Source organism: Orcinus orca, chromosome 3 (assembly GCF_937001465.1).
Source record: "Orcinus orca chromosome 3, mOrcOrc1.1, whole genome shotgun sequence".
In the NCBI taxonomy this organism is placed as follows: domain Eukaryota; kingdom Metazoa; phylum Chordata; class Mammalia; order Artiodactyla; family Delphinidae; genus Orcinus; species Orcinus orca.
The window spans coordinates 64,659,784-64,684,918 of NC_064561.1; the positions used below are offsets into that span (position 1 = coordinate 64,659,784).

The 25,135-nt window shown below is 39.6% G+C and overlaps 1 protein-coding gene across 1 annotated transcript; it reads right to left on the reverse strand.

The window, feature by feature from the left end:
• Positions 1 to 23,638: 23,638 nt before the first annotated feature.
• Positions 23,639 to 24,672, reverse strand: KCTD16 (potassium channel tetramerization domain containing 16). Its single transcript, XM_033406678.2, has one exon. The coding sequence runs from the start codon at positions 24,518 to 24,520 to the stop codon at positions 23,639 to 23,641; it is 882 nt and encodes a 293-aa protein (XP_033262569.1). The 5' UTR covers positions 24,521 to 24,672.
• Positions 24,673 to 25,135: the final 463 nt, after the last annotated feature.

A 25,135-nucleotide genomic window follows, 5' to 3' on the forward strand; every position in this document is an offset into this window, starting at 1 on the left:
CCTTCCGAATTGAAAATTCACTCAACTGGCTTAAATCCAACGATATCCACATGAGGCTAAAGATTTGCCTCTTTCAGCATGCCTAAAGATTTCCATCTTTGTCTCAACTACATTAAGTTTATGATATACATGCGTCTTATCACCAATATTAGCACTCTCACTCGCTATTTTCTACTCATTTTTTATAAGATAATAAGAGCAAGATGCAAGAAAATATTCAAATAATTATCCAAACACTTTCATACTGGCAAAGATGACAATGCAGCTGAAACTGAATTCTGCAATTCCTTGCAATACCTTTCACCCTTGTAGCCCCGGGACATGGAACAGTGCAGTGCACTGGTGTTTAGTAGGTGCTTAATAAATCTGTGTTGGTGAATGACAGATTTGGTAGGCAAATGACACAAAGCATTTGACATGCCTCAGTCCCTTTTAATTAACCATAGCATAGAGGCAGGGAAACATACCAAACATAAGCCATTATGGACATTATGTGGGTAAAAGAGATGAGTCTTGCAAGCCAGATTAAAATCCCAGTACTGATACCTCCTAGGTTTGGGATCTTGGACTTATTTACCAACTCTTGGCCTCAATTTTTCTTTCTAAAATGATGATCACAGATTTGTTATGAAGTTGAAATAACTTAATTCTTGGTGCTATCAATACCCAAGCAGATGATCTCTGAAAACTCCCAACTCCTCTCTTCCAGTAGTCACATTTTCCACCCTCCCTCAGCCAGCTTCTTCCAGGGCCATATCCTGAATTATGTCATTATTAATTGCTTGACCCTGTGTAAGTTCAATTACAAACATCTCACCATCTCCTCCTAGCTTTCTGGCTGATTTTCTTCAGTACTAGATTCTAACAACCTTTGAGTCCACAGAGACCTTCAATCCATTGATCCTACACCTCTTTATTGTCCTTCATCTCTTTCATGTCCTTACTGCATTTCTTACCCAACTTAAATTCAGTAGTCAATCATTTTAATAACTCTCTTGTTTACATCTTCAACTCTTTTGCCCCCATTTTGCAAAACCTCATACTTCCTGGTTAGGATCAAATCTGAGTCTGCTCCCCACCTGCAACCATACAGCTGAACATGGTTGGAGAAAAATGTACAACCATGCTGAATGATCTCACTTTAAATTCATGGCACTTACTTCAAGTGAGTCCTTAATGCTGCTGGTCAATAACTTTCCCTATTTCACTCACCGCCCCCCCCCCCACAGTACTAAAGAACTATTTAAACCATCTATTCTGTCTTCAAACCTCACTTACTTCCTTCCCCATCCTCAGTCTTTCAGCTTCTTACTCTACTGAGCAGACAGAAGCAATCCAAAGAGAACATCAACAAGCTCCCACCAAAGCATACCAACTGTATCTGTACCCATATACTCTATTACTATTTGTTATATATATACATATACATATATACACACACATAAATATATGTGATTGTATGTACCTGTACTATTACTATATCTATTATATATCTAGTCTGTATTCATACATCTTATTACCATGAATGAACTGACAAGGCACATAACAAAGAATAAACCCTATATGTACTCAATTCCATTCCTTCTTACTTATCCAAGGATATCACTCTAGCTATCTCTCCTCTCTCTCCTGTATTGTTGATTTTTCCCTAACCCCTGAATGCTTCCGACCGGTAGACAAATATGTTGTTTCTTCTACCATCTTAAAAAAATCTTTTGATCTCAGTTTCTGTTCTACCATCTAATTTTTATATTTCATTTTATAGAAAAGATCTGTACTCTATGGACAACCAATATATCTCAGCAATTAAAAAGAATTTACAGTCTTAAGAGTCAGACAGACTTGACTGAGTCTGAATCTTCATTTTATTTTTTACTAGCTGTGAACTTGGTTAAGGATCTCCCAAGGTCTCAGTTTTCTCATCTGTGATATGGAAAAAATAATCCACACCTCCTAGAAAAGGGAACCCTCTTGCACTGTTGGTGGGAATGTAAATTGATACAGCCACTATGGAGAACAGTATGGAGGTTCCTTAAAAAACTAAAAATAGAACTACCATACGACCCAATAATCTCACTAATGGGCATATAGCCTGAGAAAACCATAATTCAAAAAGAGTCATGTACCACAATGTTCATTACAGCTCTATTTACAATAGCCAGGACACGGAAGCACCCTAAGTGTCCATCGACAGATGAATGGATAAAGAAGATGTGGCACATATATACAATGGAATATTACTCAGCCATAAAAAGAAACAAAACTGAGTTATTTGTAGTGAGGTGGATGGACCTAGAGTCTGTCATATAGAGTGAAGTAAGTCAGAAAGAGAAAAACAAATACCGTATGCTAACACATATATAGGGAATCTAAAAAAAAAAAATTGGTTCTGAAGAACCTAGGGGCAGGACAGGAATAAAGATGCAGACGTAGAGAATGGACTTGAGGACATGGGGAGGGGGAAGGGTAAACTGGGATGAAGTGAGAGAGCGGCATGGACATATATACACTACCAAATGTGAAATAGCTAGGTAGTGGGAAGCAGCCACATGGCACAGGGAGATCAGCTCAGTGCTTTGTGTCCACCTAGAGGGGTGGGATAGGGAGGGTGGGAGGGAGACACAAGAGGGAGGAGATACGGGGATATATGTATATGTACAGCTGATTCACTTTGTTATAAAGCAGAAACTAACACACCATTGTAAAGCAATTATACTCCAATAAAGATATTAAAATATAATAATCCATACCTCCTAAGGTTGTTCTAAAAAGAGAACACTGTAATATCTACACAGCACTTATCATAGTGTCTGCCGTGTGATTTGTGCTCAATCAGTGGCATCTATAATTTTAGAGAACAGTTAAATGAAGAAAAACAAAAACCAAGAGATACGGGGAAAAGCAAGAGGCTACACTTCCCCATATCTAGGGTTTTAGGATTTTCATCCAGATTCAGAAGGAAAAGCGGTTGTGAGGGTCAACCAGTTTCAGTATCAAGAATCAATTTTTCTTTTTAGTTTTTGTTTGTAATCTTGCTGTTATATATGTCTAGACCTCTAAGGTATAGAAAGCTGCTAGTAACATAAAATAGTTATACCAATATTATATTCTTAAGGAACTCTCCTCAAATTCAAAACTAGGCGAGCCTGTAAGAGAAGAGCTCATTTTCAGTATACTTCATGATTTAAACAGTTTCAGGTTAGTCATAGGTTCATGCTTAAATGTGCCTTTTCTCTGGAGACTAAGAATGCCTGTCAGAGCATCTGGATTCATCTTCCATCAGACTACCTCACTCATTTCCGTTTTGCTAGATTCAAGAAACAGAACTCGCAAATATGCCTTTGAATTTTTTTTTAATTTTTAAAGACTTTATTAATTTAGCTTAGGTATTTCGTGGCGTGGAGGAAGACAAGGATAAGTCTTTCCTATTCCATTTCAAATGTTTTTTGATGTCATTTTGTACTGTGAAATCTTGTGCCTTTTCATATCCGTGGTACCTAAGAAATCAAATTCTTAAAAATAATGCTGTGTAGGAGTCTCTGGGAGAAGAGATCATATCCCAGAAGTTTTGTGTGGGTAACTGAGGACAGATTTGCAGATTTCAGCCCAATCTGGTTTAACTTTTTTTTTAAGCTGTATCATGGGAAAATCGTGTTCATAAGGCTTGAAGTTTGAAGGGGAGAGAGAAAGAGAAATCAGTCCTGTCCAGCACCTTCTGCCATGCCACCCCCTGGGGGAGGCTGTATGTGGGCTTCTCACTTAATCTTGGGAGTCAGTTTCCTTGAAGAGCTGCTTCTGGCAGTTCAAAAAAGACAGGACTGCCATCTGGTATTTCGGTGGTATTGCATGACAGTCAAGAGTGATGGAATTGGGGTCAGGGCAGCTGGGATTTGAATTCTGCTCATAGCAATTATGAGATCACATAGCAGTAACTTGGGTCTGTGGTGTAGGGAGAAATTACTTTCAAGTTCAGCCCCATCACCCAGCCTTGATCTCCATCAGTCCACCCTCACCTTCATGCTTGAGATGAGTGAATGAACTTTGCTCAAACTTAATGCTACAGAAATTCTGAAGCATCCACTAACAGTGACCTTGAGCAAGGTAAATCTCTCTAAGCCTCAGTTTCCTACTGTAGAGGTTTCATGAGGACTACATGAGAAACACTTGACATGATACCTGACATCAAGTTCACATATAAAAGAGCTATGATTGTGGTTAGAATCTCAGAATTTAAATATATGCCACTGCATACCTGTATTTTGTTTCTTTCTGCTCAGGAGGACTTCAGCAGCAAATTAAGACAGTAATTATTTGATTACATTGCATCTGGTTGTTTGGAAGAAAACTTGTTTTCCCGTAAAAGGAAGCAAACTACCAAGGCAAATCATGAAAATACAGCTATGATAAAAAGAAAGTGTTCCTGCTGTTTTTATACAGGAGAATATCACTGGTATGAGGGATTATTTGCAAACACCCCCAAAACAGATTTTTCTTTGTTTACAATTAATTCTTCATGTTAGGATAGAAAGCACCATCTCAACCAGAGATTTTACCACAGTCCCTTAAGCTCTTTGGAGGAAATATACATTAATAAAATAATATACTAACCTCAGCCTTTATTCACAATATATAAAACAACTCCAGACTACCAGGTGCAAACATAAAAAATCTGTTGTACTGACCATTTTCCATGCTTTCCTTCAATAGCAGTAACTCCCATTGCTTGTGTTGTTACAGAGAAAAAAATGTAAAGTAGGTAATTAAGGCAACTTTCTCTGTAACATACCAAAGACAGGGGTAAAATTAATTTATTTTGCTCTTTACCTTTTTTAATAATTGCCTTTCTCCAGTCCATCCTTCCTTTTGAGTTGTCCTGAGAACTACACATAAGTCAATGAAAATTTAAAAAGTTGAAAGGAATACACAGCTAAGAACCTGGCCAAAAAGATAAAAAGCTAATTTTTCAAAAGACAGAAATTCACCATATGTTTACAATGTCCAGGTTAGAGTTTTCAAACATCTACACTGGGCCCTAGGTTTCTTGAATTGCCCCAAGGGCCACCGCAAAAGAAAAAGGGGGGAATAGGGAGGAACATCTTACTCACACCCAATTCCTACTTCAATCAAAAGAGTGTCACTTTGAAAGATTCTGTGTGGTGGCTTCTACCTAGAACTTCATTTAAAGCCTGGAGGCTGTGAGAGGAAACTGAATCATGAAACCACGAGATCCCCCTACCTCCCAGGATGCTCTGGTTTTCTAAACCAAGTTGGTACTTTTCCTAGTGTAAAAGATACGCTTCAAGCTCCCATCCGGCGTTACAGTTTACAGGGCTCAATAAGGAATTTATTTTTATCCTTTTAACCAGTACCTTCAGACCATAGGTGGCATGATCATTACACAAGTAAAGGAGACCAAAATAGACCCAACATATCTTTGATTCTATGCTACTCAGTGTTATGTAATAATAGTGCTGGTGCTGCAGTCCCATTAAAGCCTGTCTTTTTTTTTTTTTTTTAACAAATTTATTTATTTATTTTTTGGCTGTGTTGGGTCTTCATTGCTGTGCGCAGGCTTTCTCTAGTTGCAGTGAGTGGGGGCTACTCTTCATTGTGATGTGCGGGTTTCTCACTGCGGTGGCTTCTCTTTGTTGCGGAGCACGGGCTCTAATCGCACAGGCTTCAGTAGTTATGGCACACGGGCTTCAATACTTGTGGATCGCGGGCTCCAGAGCGCAGGCTCAGTAGCTGTGGCGCACGGGCTTAGCTGCTCCATGGCATGCGGGTCTTCCTGGACCAGGGCTCGAACCCGCGTCCCCTGCATTAGCAGGCGGATTCTTAACCACTGCACTACCAGGGACGTCCTGCCCATCTACTTATTTTGATCATGAGTATCCAAATGCTTTAACAACTTTCTAAATGAGCAGATTTAATCTCTCTCTTTGTGGATGGAGTTACCTTTCCTTAAGACATTCTCTAGGTGTTCACTCAAGCTAGGATAAAATCTGCCTTAACAGCAGACATCTAATCAAGCAACAGTCACTTTACATATGTCATATTATTTGCTAGTTCGTGTCCTATGAGTTCCACTATACCTGTTATACAACTGAGGTACCTGAGGGTTGGAGAGGGTAAGTGATGTATCAAAGCCAGTTTCCCCACTTCTGTCCACATCTTGTATTCTTTCAGGATTTAATTTGCCCTTTTCCATTTCTCATGTTTGTTTCCAGTACACTAGCCAGAGACAGATTATATAATATTTTATGTGTGTGTATATCGATATCTATATGTCTATATATCTATATCTATATCATCAGTTGCCTTCACCATGAGAGGGAATCCTACTATTATAATTTTACATGGTGGGGTAGGGAGGATAAAGAAAAAATAAGTTAGTGCCTCCTATGCTCCACACACTGTGCTAGGTGCTATGCATACATAAGAACAGGACAAAGAGAGTTCCTAGCTCCTGCCCCCATGAAGCTTACAGTCTACAGAGAGAGAAAATAAACAAGTAAAGCAAGCAAATGTTTACACATGTAAACAGTGCTATGGTGGAAGCACGGAGCTCAACGGAGAATGACAAAGACATTGGCTACTTCAGCTGGGATGGTGACAGAAGGCCTTTCCAAGGAAAACCCATTAAAGCCTGACCCAGAAAGGCAAGGAGTAGAAGGAAGAGTTCACACATGCAGTGTCTCAAGGTGGGAAACAGACCGGCCTATTGTAATAACTGTCAAAAGGCAGTGTGACAGCGCTGTGGCTAGACCAGTGCCTGCAGAAGGGGCAGGAGAAGTAAGCACACCAAGGGGACTACAGGAATGTGTCATGTGATGCGTTTTCCCTTTCTCTAAGGTCACATATAGTATTAGTCCATAGGGAAACCAGCGAGAAGCAGCTTGACTTTTGTTTGTGAGTGGGCAAGATCAGCTCCATGAGATCCATGTTCTCTCAGTTTCTTCTTCTGAATCCAAACATACCTATTTGTAAGATGAACCAAAAGAGCCTAGAGACGAAATGCCTGGATATTAACGAGACAAGCAAACAAGATGGCATGACCTCGGCTTAATCCTTACAGTACCGCCATGAGAGAAGCGTCCATGTTCCCCTTTTAGAGATTAGTGTTCTGAGGTATCAGGAGGTTAAGACACTCTCCCAAGAGTGCCCTGGTAGGAACGGACGGAACTAAGGTTTTTATCCAGATAGGTCTGATGCTGTTACTGAACTCAACCATATTTTCACTGTCGCTCATAGGGTGCACATCCATGGTTAAAAGTAAGTATCAAGTAAACCTGATATTTTCATTCATTTCACATTTCATTCATTTTACATTTCACATTTTATTTCTTTAAATTTTATTTCTTTTAAATTTTACTTCTTTAAAATAAAATTAATATTCTTTAAAATGTGGTGTTATGGGGAATTCCCTTGCAGTCCAGTGGTTAGGACTCTGAGCTTTCGTTGCCGAGGCCTGGGTTCAATCCCTGGTTGGGGAGCTAAGATCCCTCGAGCCGTGTTGTGTGGCAAAGAAATTAAAAAATAAAATGTGGTGTTATGAATTTATTTATTCATTCCACAAATGCTTAATGAGCACCTCCTGTGTGTTCAGCACTGGGGTAGTTACTGAAAAAGAGTTATGCATGAGATTGGCAAGGCAAATCAGTAATCCTTAACGTTAAAATAATAATCATGACACCATTTTGAGAATCATTATAAAAAGGGACTACAGGGCTTCCCTGGTGGCGCAGTGGTTGAGAGTCCGTCTGCCGATGCAGGGGACATGGGTTCGTGCCCCAGTCCGGGAAGATCCCACATGCCGCGAAGCGGCTGGGCCCGTGAGCCATGGCCGCTGAGCCTGTGCGTCCGGAGCCTGTGCTCCGCAACGGGAGAGGCCACAACAGTGAGAAGCCCGTGTATCGCAAAAAAAAAAAAAAAAAAAAGTCCCCTCTCTATCCTCAAATCAATTTACACTTACCCATCACACAAGATTGAAATTACCCATTTACTAGTCTAATCTCTCCCTAAACAATGTGCTCCATGAGAACACTGACCATATGCTTCTCATTCACAGGTGAATCCCTGGAACTGCGTGCAGCCTCAGGTGCACAGTAGGTGTTCAAAATATATTCTAGAAGGAATGTATAAGCCAACCATTGCAGAGATGTTTAGGAACCTAACACACACAAAAGCAAAGGCATAGCAACATCCCAGGGCCTGGCATGTATTTGCATGGCTAGAAGGTAGCGATCAGAATTCTGTACCAGCAACAGAGGTGGGGTGGACTCTGCCTGTTAAAGGAGGTCATTCTGATGAAGGGAGGCACCATCTTGGTGTAAAACTAGATCACACATCATGCTATGTTTTCTTTTTTGTCTGTGTAAAAGGATGCCGATGATGAAAGGCTGGAAGGGCCTTCAGCTTCCAATCCATGAGGCCTGTGCACATTGTGAATCACTTCCCTGGCAGATTGTGGAGAAGTACTAGAAAACCGTGAGCATGAGGACTTTGTGAATCAGGATCTCAATTCTTTGCATACAGATAGGATATTTGCTACCTAACTCATCTGGACAACCCTACAAAAAACAGAAAAGGTACTTTATATAAGACAGGTCCTCAGTGAGTAAGAAGCAATCAGATCTTCCCAAATAAATATTTTACATTACTGAGCATCCAAAGACCTGAAAATGGCCTTTAAAATTTTAAAGCATCACACATGATAGCATTAGCCATTACTGCTCCAGACCACAGGAGGATTTATCCAGAAAAGCCAAGCAACTCTGCTGTTTTCTAAGGCATGCTTTTCTCACGCAAATAGGAATGAACATCGTGCTATTTCACGGCACCTTCCCAAGATGTACAACTCCACACAGGTTATCCCTCTGTTTAAAGAAAAAAAGAGATTTCACCTAGTTGGCTAGAAAGCAAATTAGTGCAAACGGAATCTTATTTTCCATTTGCATTTTCAGTGTAAATGTGCAAGCACGTGCCCATAGGAAAATTTCTCCACCTGACGTAACTGAATGCTTAACACTGTAAGAAAATGAGCCGCGATGCCTGGCCAGTGCTCGATGCACTTCTCATTGTTGGCCAGCTGCTCCTCTGTCAAGGGCTCTGCAACATTTCCCCAAGTCTGGAGTACTCCCTTGGTTTTGATTTCATGCCTCTGCCACACTCTGTCATACACCCCATTTCCCTTATCCCAGTCACTAGAATTTCTCTGCTGCTCCACACACAGAAAGCTCCCTTCACAGAAAAATCACCGTTACCAGAGCCTAGCTCTCCTTTCCTCTATGTAGTGGCCTAGCAGTGTCAATCCACAGTCTACAATATTGTCTAAAACACAACATCCAGCAGCCCCAAAGTCTCTTGTGCACCAAGTTATATATAAAGAATGGGTCACCTCCTATTTTCATCAATGTAAGTAGTTCACCATCACATTATATCAGATACACTCAGAATAAAAGGTCACTGTAAACGGGGGTGTGGAAATTATGAGAACTTTCTGCTTCAGAATGGGATAGATGAATGAAAGTAGAAAAGTATGAATTTCTTCACATGGGGCAGCTTTTGACCGGGTCACGCAGCAACAGCCCCCATTAGCAGTCTTGTTTCCATTCAAAGCCACACAGAACAGCTGCTCATGGTGTGAAGAAACATGTCTTGTTTTCATTTCTGGAGCAATTTAAATGATCTTATTGTCGGAGGTGTACTCAGTAACCATTTTCTGTCACCATGAAGGAGAATTCTCTCTAGGCTGAGATTCCTAAAAGGTTATTCTAATTCTGCAGTGACTGAATATATAATTTAAATTATATTTTAAATTTTCAATGCTACCACATATTCTCCCAGGTTCTGAAAAACCACAAGTTGAAAATAAGGTAGGGAGAAGAGCCATTATTAATGACTTGCATTACGGAATAGCCAGGGGGAAGAAAAGAGTTACTGCAATTGGAAGCTTTCTGAAGGGTTTACTTTTATGTTTATTCAGATTCAATTAAAATCAATAGCTTGAATTTCCTCTTTAAAAGTTACTTCTACATGTTTTTGTTTGTTTTTTTAACATGCATAGAATCAACAGACTGAACAAAGTATCCAAGAGGACTATTATAAAGAATCAGGTAAGTTTTTTATAGGAAGGACCTGTATCTTGTCATGTCAGTATTCTCAGAGGTCCTTGAAATTATTTATTAACATTTCCATAGCATTGCCTGGGTGCCAGGTGCTGTCATCAGCACTTTATATGTAGCAACCTATTCGATTCTCGTAACAACCCTATGAGGCAAGTACCACTGTTACCATCTCCATTTTCCAGGTGAGGAAACTGAGGCATGGAAGTCAAGTGATTTGCAGGTGATCAAACAGCTAGAAATTCAAACTCAAGCAGTGTGGGCTCCAACTCCCAGGCTCTAAACCACCATGTTATGTTGCCTCTGGCATTAAGGAATGATCGCTAACGTGGTAAGAAGGGAGGGAAGGAGGAAATATCGATAGAATCCTTTAGCAGTAAGAAGATTAAGAAGGCAACCTGGTCAGCCTCACAGCACACTTTGCATTCTAGCAGAGCTCTTCTCCTATTGAAGTTATTCTCTCAATTTTGCAGCACTTTTCTGAATCCCAAGTCCCTCCTAGGGTTGTTCCTTAAATGCTGCCCACCTACCCCCTCCCAGCTTCAATTTGCTCCTGCTTAGGTGAATCAACTAAAAGGAAAGCACAGGAGACTTCGCTGCTGATAAAGTGTTTTTCTCAGTTCCCCAGAGCTAGAATCTTTGTGCAGCTGTTAAGAGCAGAGCATCTTTCAGGGAGAATTCCAATTTGTATGTAAAGTGCTTAACCCTGAGAGGGCAGACAGTAGAAGCAAGAAGAACTACAATTCTGCAGCCTGTGGAAGGAAAACCACATTCACAGAAAGACAGACAAAATGAAAAGGCAGAGGACTTTGTACCACATGAAGGAATAAGATAAAACCTCAGAAACACAACTAAATGAAGTGGAGACAGGCAAACTTCCAGAAAAAGAATTCAGAATAATGATAGTGAAGATGATCCAGGACCTCAGAAAAAGAATGGAGGCAAAGATCAAGAAGATGCAAGAAATGTTTAACAAAGACTTAGAAGAATTACAGAACAAACACCTAGAAGAATTAAAGAACAAACAAACAGAGATGAACAATACAATAACTGAAATGAAAAATACACGAGAAGGAATAAATAGCAGAATGACTGAGGCAGAAGAACAGAGAAGTGACCTGGAAGACAGAATGGTGGAATTCACTGCTACAGAACAGAATAAAGAAAAAAAGAATGAAAAGAAATGAAGACAGCCTAAGAGCCCTCTGGGACAACATTAAATGCAATGACATTCACATTATAGGGGTCCCAGAAGGGGAAGAGAGAGACAAAGGACCCGAGAAAATATTTGAAGAGATTATAGTCAAAAACTTCCCTAACATGGGAAGAGAAATAGCCACCCAAGTCCAGGAAGTGCAGAGAGTCCCAGGCAGGATAAACCCAAGGAGAAACATGGCGAGACACATAGTAATCAAATGGACAAAAATTAAATACAAAGAAAAATTATTAAAAGCAACAAGGGAATAATGACAAATAACATACAAGGGAACTCCCATAAGGTTAACAGCTGACTTCTCAGCAGAAACTCTACAGGCCAGAAAACAGTGGCATGATATGCTTAAAGTGATGAAAGGGAAAAACTTAAAACCAAGATTACTCTACCCAGCAAGGATCTCATTCGGATTCAATGGAGAAATCAAAAGCTTTACAGACAAGCAAAAGCTAAGAGAATTCAGCACCACGAAACCAGCTCTACAACAAATGCTAAAGGAATTTCTCTAAGTGGGAAACACAAGAGAAGAAAAGGACCTACAAAAACAAACACATAACAATTAAGAAAATGGTAAGAGGAACATACATATAAATAATTACCTTAAACGTGAATGGATTAAATGCTCCAACCAAAAGACACAAGCTCGCAGAATGGATACAAAAACAAGACCCATATATATGCTGTCTACAAGAGACCCATCTCAGACCTAGGGACACATACAGACTGAAAATGAGGGGATGGAAAAAGATATTCTATGAAAATGAAAATCAAAAGAAACCTGGAGTAGCAATACTCATACCAGATAAAATAGACTTTAAAATAAAGACTATAACAAGAGACAAGGAAGGACACTACATAATGATCAAGGGATCAATCCAAGAAGAAGATATAACAATTATAAATAAATATGCACCCAACATAGGGGCACCTCAATACATAAGGCAACTGCTAACAGCTATAAAAGAGGAAATCAACACTAACACAATAATAACGGGGGACTTTAACACCTCACTTACACCAATGGACAGATCATCCAGACAGAAAATTAATAAGGAAACACAAGCTTTAAATGACACAAGAGACCAGATAGATTTAATTGATATTTATAGGACATTCCAACCAAAAACAGCAGATTACTCTTTCTTCTCAAGTGTACACGGAACATTCTCTAGGATAGATCACATCTTGGGCCACAAATCAAGCCTTGGTAAATTTAAGAAAATTGAAATCATATCAAGCATCTTTTCTGACCACAACGCTATGAGATTAGAAATCAATTAGAGGGGAAAAAAACCATAAAAAACACAAACACATGAAGGTTAAACAATATGTTACTAAATAACCAAGAGATCACTGAAGAAATCAAAGAGGAAATCAAAAAACACCTAGAGACAAGTTAGAATGAAAACACGATGATCCAAAACCAATGGGATGCGGCAAAAGCAGTTCTAAGAGGGAAGTTTATAGCAATACAAGCCTACCTCAAGAAACAAGAAAAATCTCAAATAACAATCTAACTTTACACCTAAAGGAACTAGAGAAAGGAGAACAAACAAAACCCAAAGTCAGCAGAAGGAAAGAAATCATAAAGATCAGAGCAGAAAAAAATGAAATAGAAACAAAGAAAACAGTAGCAAAGATCAATAAAACTAAAAGCCGGTTCTTTGAGATGATAAATGAAATTGATAAACCATTAGCCAGACTCATCAAGAAAAAGAGGGAGAGGACTCAAATCAATAAAATTATAAATGAAAAAGAAGTTACAACAGACACCGCAGAAATACAAAGCATCATAAGAGACTACTACAAGCAACTCTATGCCAATAAAATGGACAACCTGGAAAATTGGACAAATTCTTAGAAAGGTATAACCTTCCATGACTGAACCAGGAAGAAATAGAAAATATGAACAGACCAATCACAAGTAATGAAATTGAAACTGTGATTAAAAATCTTCCAACCAACAGAAGTCCAGGACCAGATGGCTTCACAGGTGAATTTTATCAAACATTTAGAGAAGAGTTAACACCCATCCTTTTCAAACTCTTCCAAAAAATTGCAGAAGAAGGAACACTCCCAAACTCATTCTACGAGGCCACCATCACCCTGATACAAAAACCAGAAAGAGATACTACAAAAAAAGAAAATTACAGACCAATAGCACTGATGACTATAGATGCAAAAATCCTCAACAAAATACTAGCAAACAGAATCCAACAATACATTAAAAGGATTATATACCATGATAAAGTGGAATTTATCCCAGGGATGCAAGGATTCTTCAATATATGCAAATCAATCAATGTGATACACCATATTAACAAACTGAAGAAGAAAAACCATAAGACCATATCAATAGATGCAGAAAAAGCTTTTGACAAAATTCAACACCCATTTATGATAAATGTCTCCAGAAAGTGACCAGAGAGGGAACCTACCTCAACATTATAAAGGCCATATATGACAAACCCACAGCAAACATCATTCTCAATGGTAAAAAACTGAAACCATTTCCTCTAAGATCAGGAACAAGACAAGGACATCCACTCTCGCCACTATCATTCAACATAGTTTTGGAAGTCCTAGCCACGGCAAAGAGAGAAGAAAAAGAAATAAAAGGAAAACAAATTGGAAAAGAAGAAGTAAAACTGTCATTGTTTTCAGATGACATGATACTATACATACAGAATCCTAAAGATGCCACCAGAAAACTACTAGAGCTAATCAATGAATTTGGTAAAGTTGCAGGGTACAAAATTAATGCACAGAAGTCTTTTGCATTCCTATACACTAACAAAGAAAGATCAGAAAGAGAAATTAAGGAAACACTCCCATTTACCATTGCAACAAAAAGAATAAAATACCTAGGAATAAACCTGCATAAGAAGGTAAAATACCTGCACTCAGAAAACTATAAGACACTGACAAAAGAAATCAAAGATGACGCAAACAGATGGAGAGATATACCATGTTCTTGGATTGGAAGAATCAATATTATGAAAATGACTATACTATCCAAAGCAATCTACAGATTCAATGCAATCCCTATCAAATTACCAATGACATTTTTTAGACCTAGAACAAAAAATCTTAAAATTTGTATGGAGACACAAAAGACCCAAACAGCCAAAGCAGTCTTGAGGGAAAAAATCCAAGCTGGAGGAATCAGGCTCCCTGAATTCAGGCTATACTACAAAGCTACAGTAATCAAGACAATATGGTACTGGCACAAAAACAGAAATATAGATCAATGGAACAGGATAGAAAGCCCACAGATAAACCCACACACCTATGGTCAAATAATCTATGACAAAGGAGGCAAGGATATACAATGGAGAAAAGACAGTCTCTTCATTTAGTGGTGCTGGGAAAACTGGACAGCTACATGTAAAAGAATGAAATTAGAATACTCCCTATCACTATACAAAAGAATAAACTCCAGATGCATTAGAGACCTAAATGTAAGACCAGACATTGTAAAACTCCTGGAGGAAAATGGAGGAAGAACACTCTTTGACATAAATCACAGCAAGATCTTTTTTGATCCACCTCCTAGAGTAATGGAAATAAAAACAAGAATAAACAAATGGGACCTAATGAAACTTAAAAGCTTTGTAAAGCAAAGGAAACTACAAACAAGATGAAAAGACAACCCTCAGAATGGGAGAAAATATTTGCAACTGAATCAACGGACAAAGGATTAATTTCCAAAATATATACACAGCTCATGCAGCTCAATATTAAAAAAACAAACAACCCAATCCAAAAATGGGCAGAAGACTTAAATAAACATTTCTCCAAAGAAGACATACAGATGGCCAAGAAGCACATGAAAAGCTACTGAACATCACTAATTATTAGAGAAATGCAAATCAAAACTACAATGAGGTATCACCTCACGCCAGTTAGAATAGGCATCATCAGAAAATCTACAAACAACAAATGCTGGAGAGGGTGTGGAGAAAAGGGAACCCTCTTGCACTGTTGGTGGAAATGTAAATTGATACAGCCACTATGGAGATCAGTATGGAGATTCCTTAAAAAACTAAAAATAGAATTACTATATGACCCAGCAATCCCACTACTGGGCATATACCCAGAGAAAACCATAATTCAAAAAGACACATGCACCCCAATGTTCATTGCAGCACTATTTACAATAGCCACGTCATGGAAGCAACCTAAATGCCCACTGACAGATGAATGGATAAAGAAGATGTGGCACATATACAGAATGGAATATTACTCAGCCATAAAAAGGAACGAAATTGTGTCATTTGTAGAGACATGGATCTAGAGACTGTCATACAGAGTGAAGCAAGTCAGAAAGAGAAAAACAAATATCGTATATTAATGCATATATGTGGAACCTAGCAAAATGGTACAGATGAACCGGTTTGCAGGGCAGAAATTGAGACACAGATGTAGAGAACAAAGGTATGGACACCAAGAGGGGAAAGTGGCTGGGGGTGGCGTGGGGGGCATGAATTGGGAGATTGGGATTGACATGTATACACTGATGTGCATAAAATGGATAACTAATAAGAACCTGCTGTATAAAAAAATACATAAAATAAAATTCAAAAATTCTAAAAATAAAAATTAAAGTGCTTAGCCAAGCACCTGAAGAACTCAGTGGAAGTCAGGAAATGCCATCATTATTACCAATCACACCAGAGCAATCACACCATCATTGCTCTCTAGTTCTGTTAAGAGATAATGTAATGGTATATGCAAGACAGTGGTACCTATGACCATAACAAAAGTCTGCAGTGGGCATTTAGTTTCCTTCTTTGAGAAATATTTATGGAGTGCCTACATTTTTGGCAGGTTCTGTGCCAGGTATATCATGATGAAAGTGACCGACACAGTTCCTACCTTTACGGAGCTTGCAGTCTAATGTTACAGAAACAGTTAAATAAGAAAGTATAATACAGTATTATTTGTGCCACAGTAATGGAAAGTAGGATCCTATGGAGCAAAGATAAGAGGTGCCTAATCTAGATATGGTGGGCTAGAAAGGTTTCCCATAAAAGGAACCTCTAGATTGGGACCTGAAGTATGTAATCAAAGCAGGTGAAGGCACAGTTCCAGGCAGAGGGAACATTATGTACAAAACTGAAGAAGCAAGTGTATAACAGCATTGAAGAGCTAAAAGAAATGGGGTAGAGCTGAGGTTAAAAATGTAACAGGTGGGAGGGCAACAGAAGAGGCTAAGGACAGAAGCAGAGGTCATTCCACCAAGAGCTGTGATTCATGTTAAGGAGTGACATGGTCAGGCTCACATTTTAGAAATCTCACCATTTTTGCAGCAGGAAGAAGAGACCCAAAGGGGACAACACCAGATGTGGGTGGGAAGGACAGTTTCAGTTTCTTTGCAATAATCTAGAAAAGTAATGCCAGTGGGCTTGGTAGCATCAGTGGAGATGGGAAGAAATGGACAGATTAGAGACGGATGAAGGAAAAGAACCAACAGGACTTGGAGACTGGAGAAATGGTTAGGGAGAAAGAAGAGCCGCTCAGGTTTTATTCTTCCCCGGGGAACTGGGCAACTGATGAATCCATTTACTGAGATAAGGAAAGCTAGGAGAGAAGAGGTTTGAGAATGTGCACGATGAGTTCGGTGGAGATTCCGCACAGTTGAAAGAATCCCAGAATACAAAATTAGAATAGCCAGGAGGCAAACTTTCCCACTCAGAATGATTCTTCCTCCCAGTCAGCAGGAGCCAGTGCACATCTTCGTAGGTTCACTGCACCCCTGATGGTAGCCCAGCCTAATGACAAGAACAGCAGTGGAATACTAGATAGTTCTTGGATGACTAGAAGGAAAAACTGGAGCCTCTTTTACTGCCTGCTGTATCGTCAGAATCAACTTGAACAATGGAGAGAACAGATCCCAATTGCTATTTGTCCATATGATGATCATGAAAAAACTAACAGGGCTTCCTTGGTGGCGCAGTGGTTAAGAATCTGCCTGCCAGTGCAGGGGACACGGGTTCAAGTCCTGATCTAGGAAGATCCCTCATGCCGCGGAACAACTAAGCCCGTGTGCCACAACTACTGAGCCTGCGCTCTAGAGCCCGTGACACAACTACTGAGCCCACGCACCACAACTACTGAAGCCTGTGCACCTAGAGCCCGTGCTCCACAACGAGAAGCCACCGCAATGAGAAGCCCACGCACTGCAACGAAGAGTAGCCCCCAGTCGCCGCAACTAGAGAAAGCCCACACGCGGCAACAAAGACCCCAACACAGCCAAAAATAAATAAATAAAACAAATAAAATTTTTTTTAATGGAAAATTTTATTAAAAAGAAAAACGAACAATAAGGAGAGGTCCCTCCCTTGCCTCCAAAGCAGATAGCATTTCAATCTGTCAAAGCAAATTAAAAATGGACCTGCCAACGCTTGTGAAGTTTTCTTGCAAGAAATTCTGAACCTGAATCTGATCAAGCCTTAGAATCTGGTGTTTAGCTCTAACAAATTTACAGAAAATACAGGGGTAAGAAAAAAAATGTGTCAATAAAATCATAGAGATCACAGAGATGGATGAGCGAAACCCAGAGTGCCAGACATTCGCCATGACAAATAACTTGGTTTCTTCAAACAAACAGATTGAAAAAGAAAAGAAAGAAAGAGGGAGAGAGAGAAAAAGGGAGCAAGGGAAAAGGAGGGAGGGAGGGAGAAATTAAAAGAGATTTAAGATTTTTGCCACTTTGTCATATATGCCATATGCAATATTTTTTTAATTTTTTTTTTTTTTTTTTTTTTTTGCGGTACGCGGGCGTCTCACTGTTGTAGCCTCTCCCGCTGCGGAGCACAGGCTCCGGATGCGCAGCCTCAGCGGCCATGGCCCACGGGCCCAGCCGCTCCGCGGCATGTGGGATCTTCCCAGACCGGGGCACAAACCCATGTCCCCCGCATCGGCAGGCGGACTCTCAACCACTGCGCCACCAGGGAAGCCCTATTTTTTTAATTTTGAAAGAGAAAATAAATAGCAATAAAAGATAATGGATGGACCTCATTTGACTCTTGATTCAAACAAGAGTTTGACAACTTTAAAAATAATATTGTGAGAAAATCAAAGAAGTTTGAACACCAACTAGATATTAGAAGATATTAAAGAATTATTAATTTTGTATGTGATAATGGTATTGTTACGTATCTTAAAATTCATTTTATTTTAGAAACATATAGTATAGTGTTTGTGGATGAATGAAATGACTGACTTCTATAATTTGTTTCAAAAGAATCCAATGTAGACAGAGGAGAAAGTAGGTAGGAATATATATGAACCAAGATGGGTCTTGTAATGATCTCTGTAATTTTTGGAGCTGGGTTTCTCTACATTTGGATGTGTTTGAAAATTTCCATACTAACATGTTTTAGCTGACTTGCCAAGAAACGCAGTATTTGAGGAAAGCTAGAGCAAAGACCAAAGAAAAAGAGCAATAGTCAGCTATGATGCAGAGACTGAGCATCATCTCTACGTTTCTGAAGAACTGTTTTCTGTGCATCCGACTGGCATTCTCTTCTATGCCCAGTCACTCCTCTCCATGGTTTGTGTTTGGAGGTGTTCCAAATGGAGCTCTGTGGCACATTCTCAGCTATTTCTATCTCTAATTCCTTTGGTAAGATCTAAACCTCCTTAGACTATCAAAATCATTTGGTCTTCTCTTTCCAATCGTATACATACGTTTTTAATATATTGAGGTACTTGGGGGCAATCACAGAGATCTCCCCCTTTCTGCCTACATATTGACACTTCTCTTGCTGCCAAATTCATTCAGGATGCCAGAGACCTAGGAAGAAATGTTTCAAATCATCTCCTACAAGGAACTGGGCTCAGGTAATATACCTTGTTTGGCATGAAAGTGAAAACGGCATAATAGGATATGTTACTAACACGCTTATATCCCTGTTACGTTGAGCCCAACGGTCGGAGAACAGCATCTTAAAGAGATAAGAAAAAATGATACCCACTACCCCTTTCTTCTATCATCATCATCACCATCCAATACCTGCCCAAGCAGGGTCTAAACCAACTTCATGATGAAGTCTTATACTTAGATTATGCTATATATTTAAATTATAAATTAACAAGGCTCAAGTCTTAAGAACACTCCCTTTGGGATACAAAGTCACTGGATCCACAGTTATTAAAAGGTTTCTTATGTATAAAATCCTCTGAAAAAAGTAACACGATGCCTTGAAAATATTCTAAATAAAATGACAGAATTTTTACTGACGTCGTGATTATGGCATAGAGAGAGAACTTGAAAGCAGGAATGACTAAAGGAAGAGGAACAGAGAACATCTTAGATGGAAAAGACAGAAAAACATCACAGAAAGAGGCGAGGCAGGTGTGGTAAAGACCAGACCCTCCCAGTTTGGACTTCATTGTTCCGTGGCTTCATTTTGAATGTGCCAATATCATATTTCCATGGACAGTAAAAATTGAAGCTATCATTGGTAACTTTTGAGGAAACAGGAAAAAAAGAGCTAGAATCATTTCAAGATAGATGCTTTTCCACCTGTTTTCCTTTAAAAACACACCCTCTTATGGAAGCTTTTAAAATCAACTGGGTAAGTTATTCACAATGGCCAGAACCACCATTTCTTCCCAATACAAGGTCATGCAGCTGAATTCTAAGTGAGAAGTCATTTCCTGATCTACTTTCCTCCAACACTCCATCTCAATCAACCACCCTGAAGATATATACTGCGTATATAAAGCAAATTAGAAACTTTTGTGGAAACAACCCTTTACATTTAAGAAAACCAAGTAAAGAGAAAAAAGGTTAAAATACACCTACAAGCAGTAATCTGTTGAAAAGGCAATGAATTGGTACCTCCGTAATTCACAGAACTCATAGTTTATGTTTTTGGATCTTACGAATTAAACTCCCTATTTGTGGTCATGTTATCACAGTTCTACTAAAGGCAAATGCCTTTGAATCTGAATGGTTGCAGGCATTTGTCTGAAGTAACTCACTCATGAGTAGGATTAAGGAAATGTACTTAATTTTCTCCAACCAAGAGCAAGCTTCCCTAGGGCACTGGAAGAGGGCTAATAAGAGGTTCATTTATTTCCACGCACCTGTGATTTTGTTCCTAAGTGGTGTGAATGGCTATTGAGTTCAATATCAGGACTTCTCGTTGCCAAATTACTTAGCTCTCATTTCATCTAGAGGTGAATCAAGAAGGCATCCTCTGATGTTTATGATATTGCCTTCCAACATAACACTTGGAGAGAAAACAGGGAATTATTTACCTAGTTGGGTGAGAAAGGTGGAAAAGTACCTTCTCGTTTTTTTTAATTAAAATACTTTGTGAGGCAATCCTAGGACAGACATTTCTTTACTTCCTATATCACTCACATTTTTTCAGTTGCTGATAAGTGAATCATAATCCACAGTATCTCACATATTTTGGTGAGTAAGCAACGTAGACAAACACCTTTCTTGCTGCCCTTTTGAACACACACAAACATGGGTTGACTTTAACTGTTCATAGTTCTGCAACAACGAAACAGTCAGAACTGCCTGATGTTGACCATCAATTCTAGGTCCACATGAAGACTGAATGAGGCAAGAATCTAACCTGTTAATAATTGACAGATTTCCCAATGTCCCCTTGGAAAATCTGTAAGAAAATTAGGCAAACAGAGGAAGAAGGGGTCTTTCCACATGACTGTCAACCACCATATGCAATGTATTAATTTCTTGCTGTTCATTTTTTACGGTGATCTGGATCCGGACAAAGTGACTCTGCATTATCCCTTGGTTATTAGAAGAGTCTAATTGCTTGGAGTTAATTACTTGGACCTAAGAAGTTTGTCACTACATATCTATATCTTTATCTACAGATATTTTTATAACATAGGAGGAAGTTGAGTCCCCCGGCAAAGAGCATCTTTTCTGTTAGTTGGTTGGTTGGTTGGTTTCTTTGAGGTTGGGGGAGGTGCTCAGCAGAGACACACACTGCCCCTTCGGACCTGGCTGGCAGGTGGGGCTTCTGGGCTCCACACCCTCTGCAAAGCGAGCGGTGGCTTGGTGCTCACAGTTGGTTGATGGGCAGGGCTCGGGGCGTCTTTGCGTACAAGCAACTCCCTGCTTTAGAGTACCTCCTGTAGTTTTGTCCCATTAACCTGAGCACAGCAGGTTGACGAATTTGGTTACAGAGGCACAGTTGGCAGCTTCTAATTAAATAATTATGCCTAAGCAGCTGCACGGAAGCTGTCATGCACCTTAGAAAGACAGTAGCCAGTTTTATGGATCCTAAGACAGAGGAAGAGTTAACACTTAGCTCTGGTTGTTACGTACAAAGGGCAAGTATATCGTATGCAGTACATGGGCTGTGCAATATGAAGTTGCTGTACGTTTGTGCTAGCCTGTCCATGGAGTGACGGAGAGCAAACCTTGGCAACCTCTCAGCAACCCAAAAAAAGAAAGAAGCGATTATATGATCAAAGAACAGAGTCTGTTGAGAGCAATCTAAAAAGGACATAGTGTTATATGGACGAGTCTTTGATGAACACAGAAATGTCACTGAGCTAGTAGGCAAATACGGTCAGGTTCTGGGTATCATTTAGATGAGCAAGTGATTAGAATCAAGTGTAGTCTTTTTGAGGGGCTATGGTTGGTAGGTTTTCTTTTATTTAACTGAAGCTTCTTAAGAGGCTGTTTTCAAATATTAGAAATTGGAGAACAAGGTAAATATCACATACCTAGATTTAAACTCTATGATGCATGTTTTCCCCAAAAAGTTAGAAGATATTTATTCTACAGAATCACAGATAATGTCACCCTCCTTTGTAGAAAGCTAAAAAGCTAAAGCCTTATCTCTATACTAGTGGAAAACTCACCAGAAGGAAGAAAGCAGAATCTGGCAACTAAGTTCCAACATAGAGGAAGGTACAGATTACAGATAAAGGCCATAGGTAGGGATACTGGACCAAATAATGCTTGTTCCAACACATGAGAACGCTACTGAACTGCTGGCTGATTTCATTTTTCTACACAGGCTCTTCTTTCTACACAATCCATTTGTCTTCACTCCCAAAAACCAAACGTGTGATAACCCAGTAGAGAGCAACTCGGCTTCCCACAGGCCTTGTCACCAAGGTTCCCAGCACCATCTCCAAATGAATAAACACAACTGTAGGCAAAAACCAGTCCAGGAAATTCAGTCGTATCTTTATGTGTAAAGACATTTAGATATTTTAATCCTCAAAATTTATGGATTTGCCCTAAAATAAGAACAGAGAAAAACTGGAAACATATTTCTTATGGCATTCACCTCACCCAACTCCCAGACCTGTTGAAAATCAGCAGTTCATCAAGCACTACACTTTACAGATTGATTGATTGTTCTTTCAGAGATCAATGGCTTATCTTTAGAATAATGCCATTTCTTAAAATAAGGCATTCTGTACAGTCATTTAAACAAATGGACTGACCTCTAACAAACTCTTACTTTAAAGGCACAATTTAAAGGTACAATTGTTTCCTTTCTTTTTTCCCTTCTGCTTTCCTTTTATGTCAGTGACTCTATCACCTCAGCTATCTGAAGACGACTGCACGTGACTGACAATTCTCAAGGATTCATTCCTTTTAGATGACGCCTAAATGAAGCTCAACTTAATTACGTCTGCACTGCAACTCACATCTCAGTACAAATGGCTAAGGAATCAAATCACAAAACTGTAAAGCCTAGAAAAGCCAATTTCAGACTTGGGGTCGGGGGGGAAGGGGGTCTTTCGTCAGTCTATGCTGCCATCTAGCCAAGATCATGTCGTTCAGTGCAACATCCATTTGTGTTTTCAACGCCCCCATGAAAGCCAGTCTTCAGCAACCAGCTTCAGAGACCCCAAAGTTAGATAAAAGAATAGAGCGCAGCACTTCAGCCACTCTGAGTCGATCAACCTCCTGTGGACCAACAGCTAAGTTCTAATGTTCTTATGTTCACAATTCAGTATCTGACAGTCATACATGCCTGTTTTCATTCCACGTATTACCTATACCAATAGCATTTGCATCTTGTGATTTTTGAGGCCTTTAAATATTGTGATTCTTTAAATATTTTTAAATATTTAAATAAATATTTATATAAATATTATAAAATAAATATTTTATAAATATTCTTTAAATATTCTGTGACTGGAAAAACAAACGTTGTCTTAGGTAAGACATGAAAGCTGACTATAACCTCTAATCTTCTAGCTGTACCTCAAGGGTTAAAAAAAAGAACCCAAACAGTATTCCTTAGACATAGACTGAACATGCAGACATATATTTCTGTTAAGAGGATCCATACACACGAAAAAACAAAAAGAAGCCGTGGTACTTACGATAGAAGACGTACTCAGTGTAACTTGACCAGACCTTGTCATCTGTGTATTGGTTGACGAAAGATGCTGTCACTGAGGAGTTACAGGCCACCATGTGGAATCCACATTCTGACAACATATCAAAAGCCCTTTCCAGATGCCTGAATTTGAGATAAAATCTGGAGGTGTATCTTTCTGGGGCTCTGTCAGGGTCTCTGCTCTCATTCAAAGTTTCTCCAAAGACCTCCTTTGCCAAGGAAATCCTTCCACAAACCAAAATCCGGGGAACTCTCCGAAACTTGGCATCCGCCTGCCCCTCTCTGCCCATGGTGCAGGAGCCCCTGTATCCCACAGTAATAAAACCCCACTTGCGGTCAGCAGGGAGTAGCGAGGAAGGGGGGCATATTCTCGTGTCACTTCCTTGGGAGGCATCTTCAAAGTCACTATGGCAGAATTCATCTGGGCTTTGCTTGATTTCATCAGGGGTCAGGAGTTTGACCAAGTCTGGGAGCTGGAAGTACTCAGCTTCCCTTTTCAGTCTTCCCCTTTCTGGAAAGTGATCAGGCAGGACCACCTGCCTGTCCCTGAGATAGTCCAGAATATAACGGAACAGGAATCCATCTCTGTCAATGAAAAACCTTCCCTTGGAGTCCTTGGCTAGATCGTTAGCTGTGTCTCTCTTTGGGGAAAACATTTTCCACAGGAGGGAATGAGGGATGCTTATTAATGTGGAATGGCGAGTGAAATAAACTTGACCCCCAACGTTCAGCTCCACAACCTCAGGGAAGGAGTTGGGAACCGCAGCCCCTTGTTCTCGAGGATAATAACGACTACAGTTTCCACTCAGAGCCATTGTCCCTTTCTTCTTCTTCTATTTTGACGTGAAGGTGCAGTTCAATGGAGTCAGAGCCCGATCTTTTGCACCAACTTGTAAGGGAGGGAGAGGACGCTAACTTGTTAAGAAAACTGCCTTCTCTTACCTAGTTTTTTCCCCAAGAAAGCAAAATTTCAAAGACTCCACAGGTGAAGTGATGCTGCAAAAGTAGTTTAAACCCTGGCAGGTGGTAAGCTATTACTTCATGGAATATAATTAACTCATCTGCATCCAATCTTCCCCCAAGCTCAGTAGGCAAGGCAGGCCAGGTCTCCAGTTACTGAGAGGTCTGTGTGAAGGAAAAGAGAGAAAATTATTTCCTCAATCCCAGCATGAGTCAGAAAAAAAGAGACCACTGGAGAGAGAAGAGGGAAGGAGAGAAGCAGGAAGGGAGGAAGGAAGGGAGGGAGGGAGGGAGAGATTATTTTACATAAGCAGCCCTGGAACTACTGATTTCACCCATTCTTCAACTAAATCGTAGCTTCTCTCAAGCTATTTTTTGTCTACATATTTATCCATATTCCTCTGTCTCCAGCATTTAGTATTAAAAACATTTCTATTTGATTTCTGCATTAAAAAGGAATATGCAATTTT

Bases quoted from the DNA above. Each gene is read 5' to 3' on its own strand.
- KCTD16 (XM_033406678.2), bottom strand. From the start codon at position 24,520: ATGGCTCTGAGTGGAAACTGTAGTCGTTATTATCCTCGAGAACAAGGG.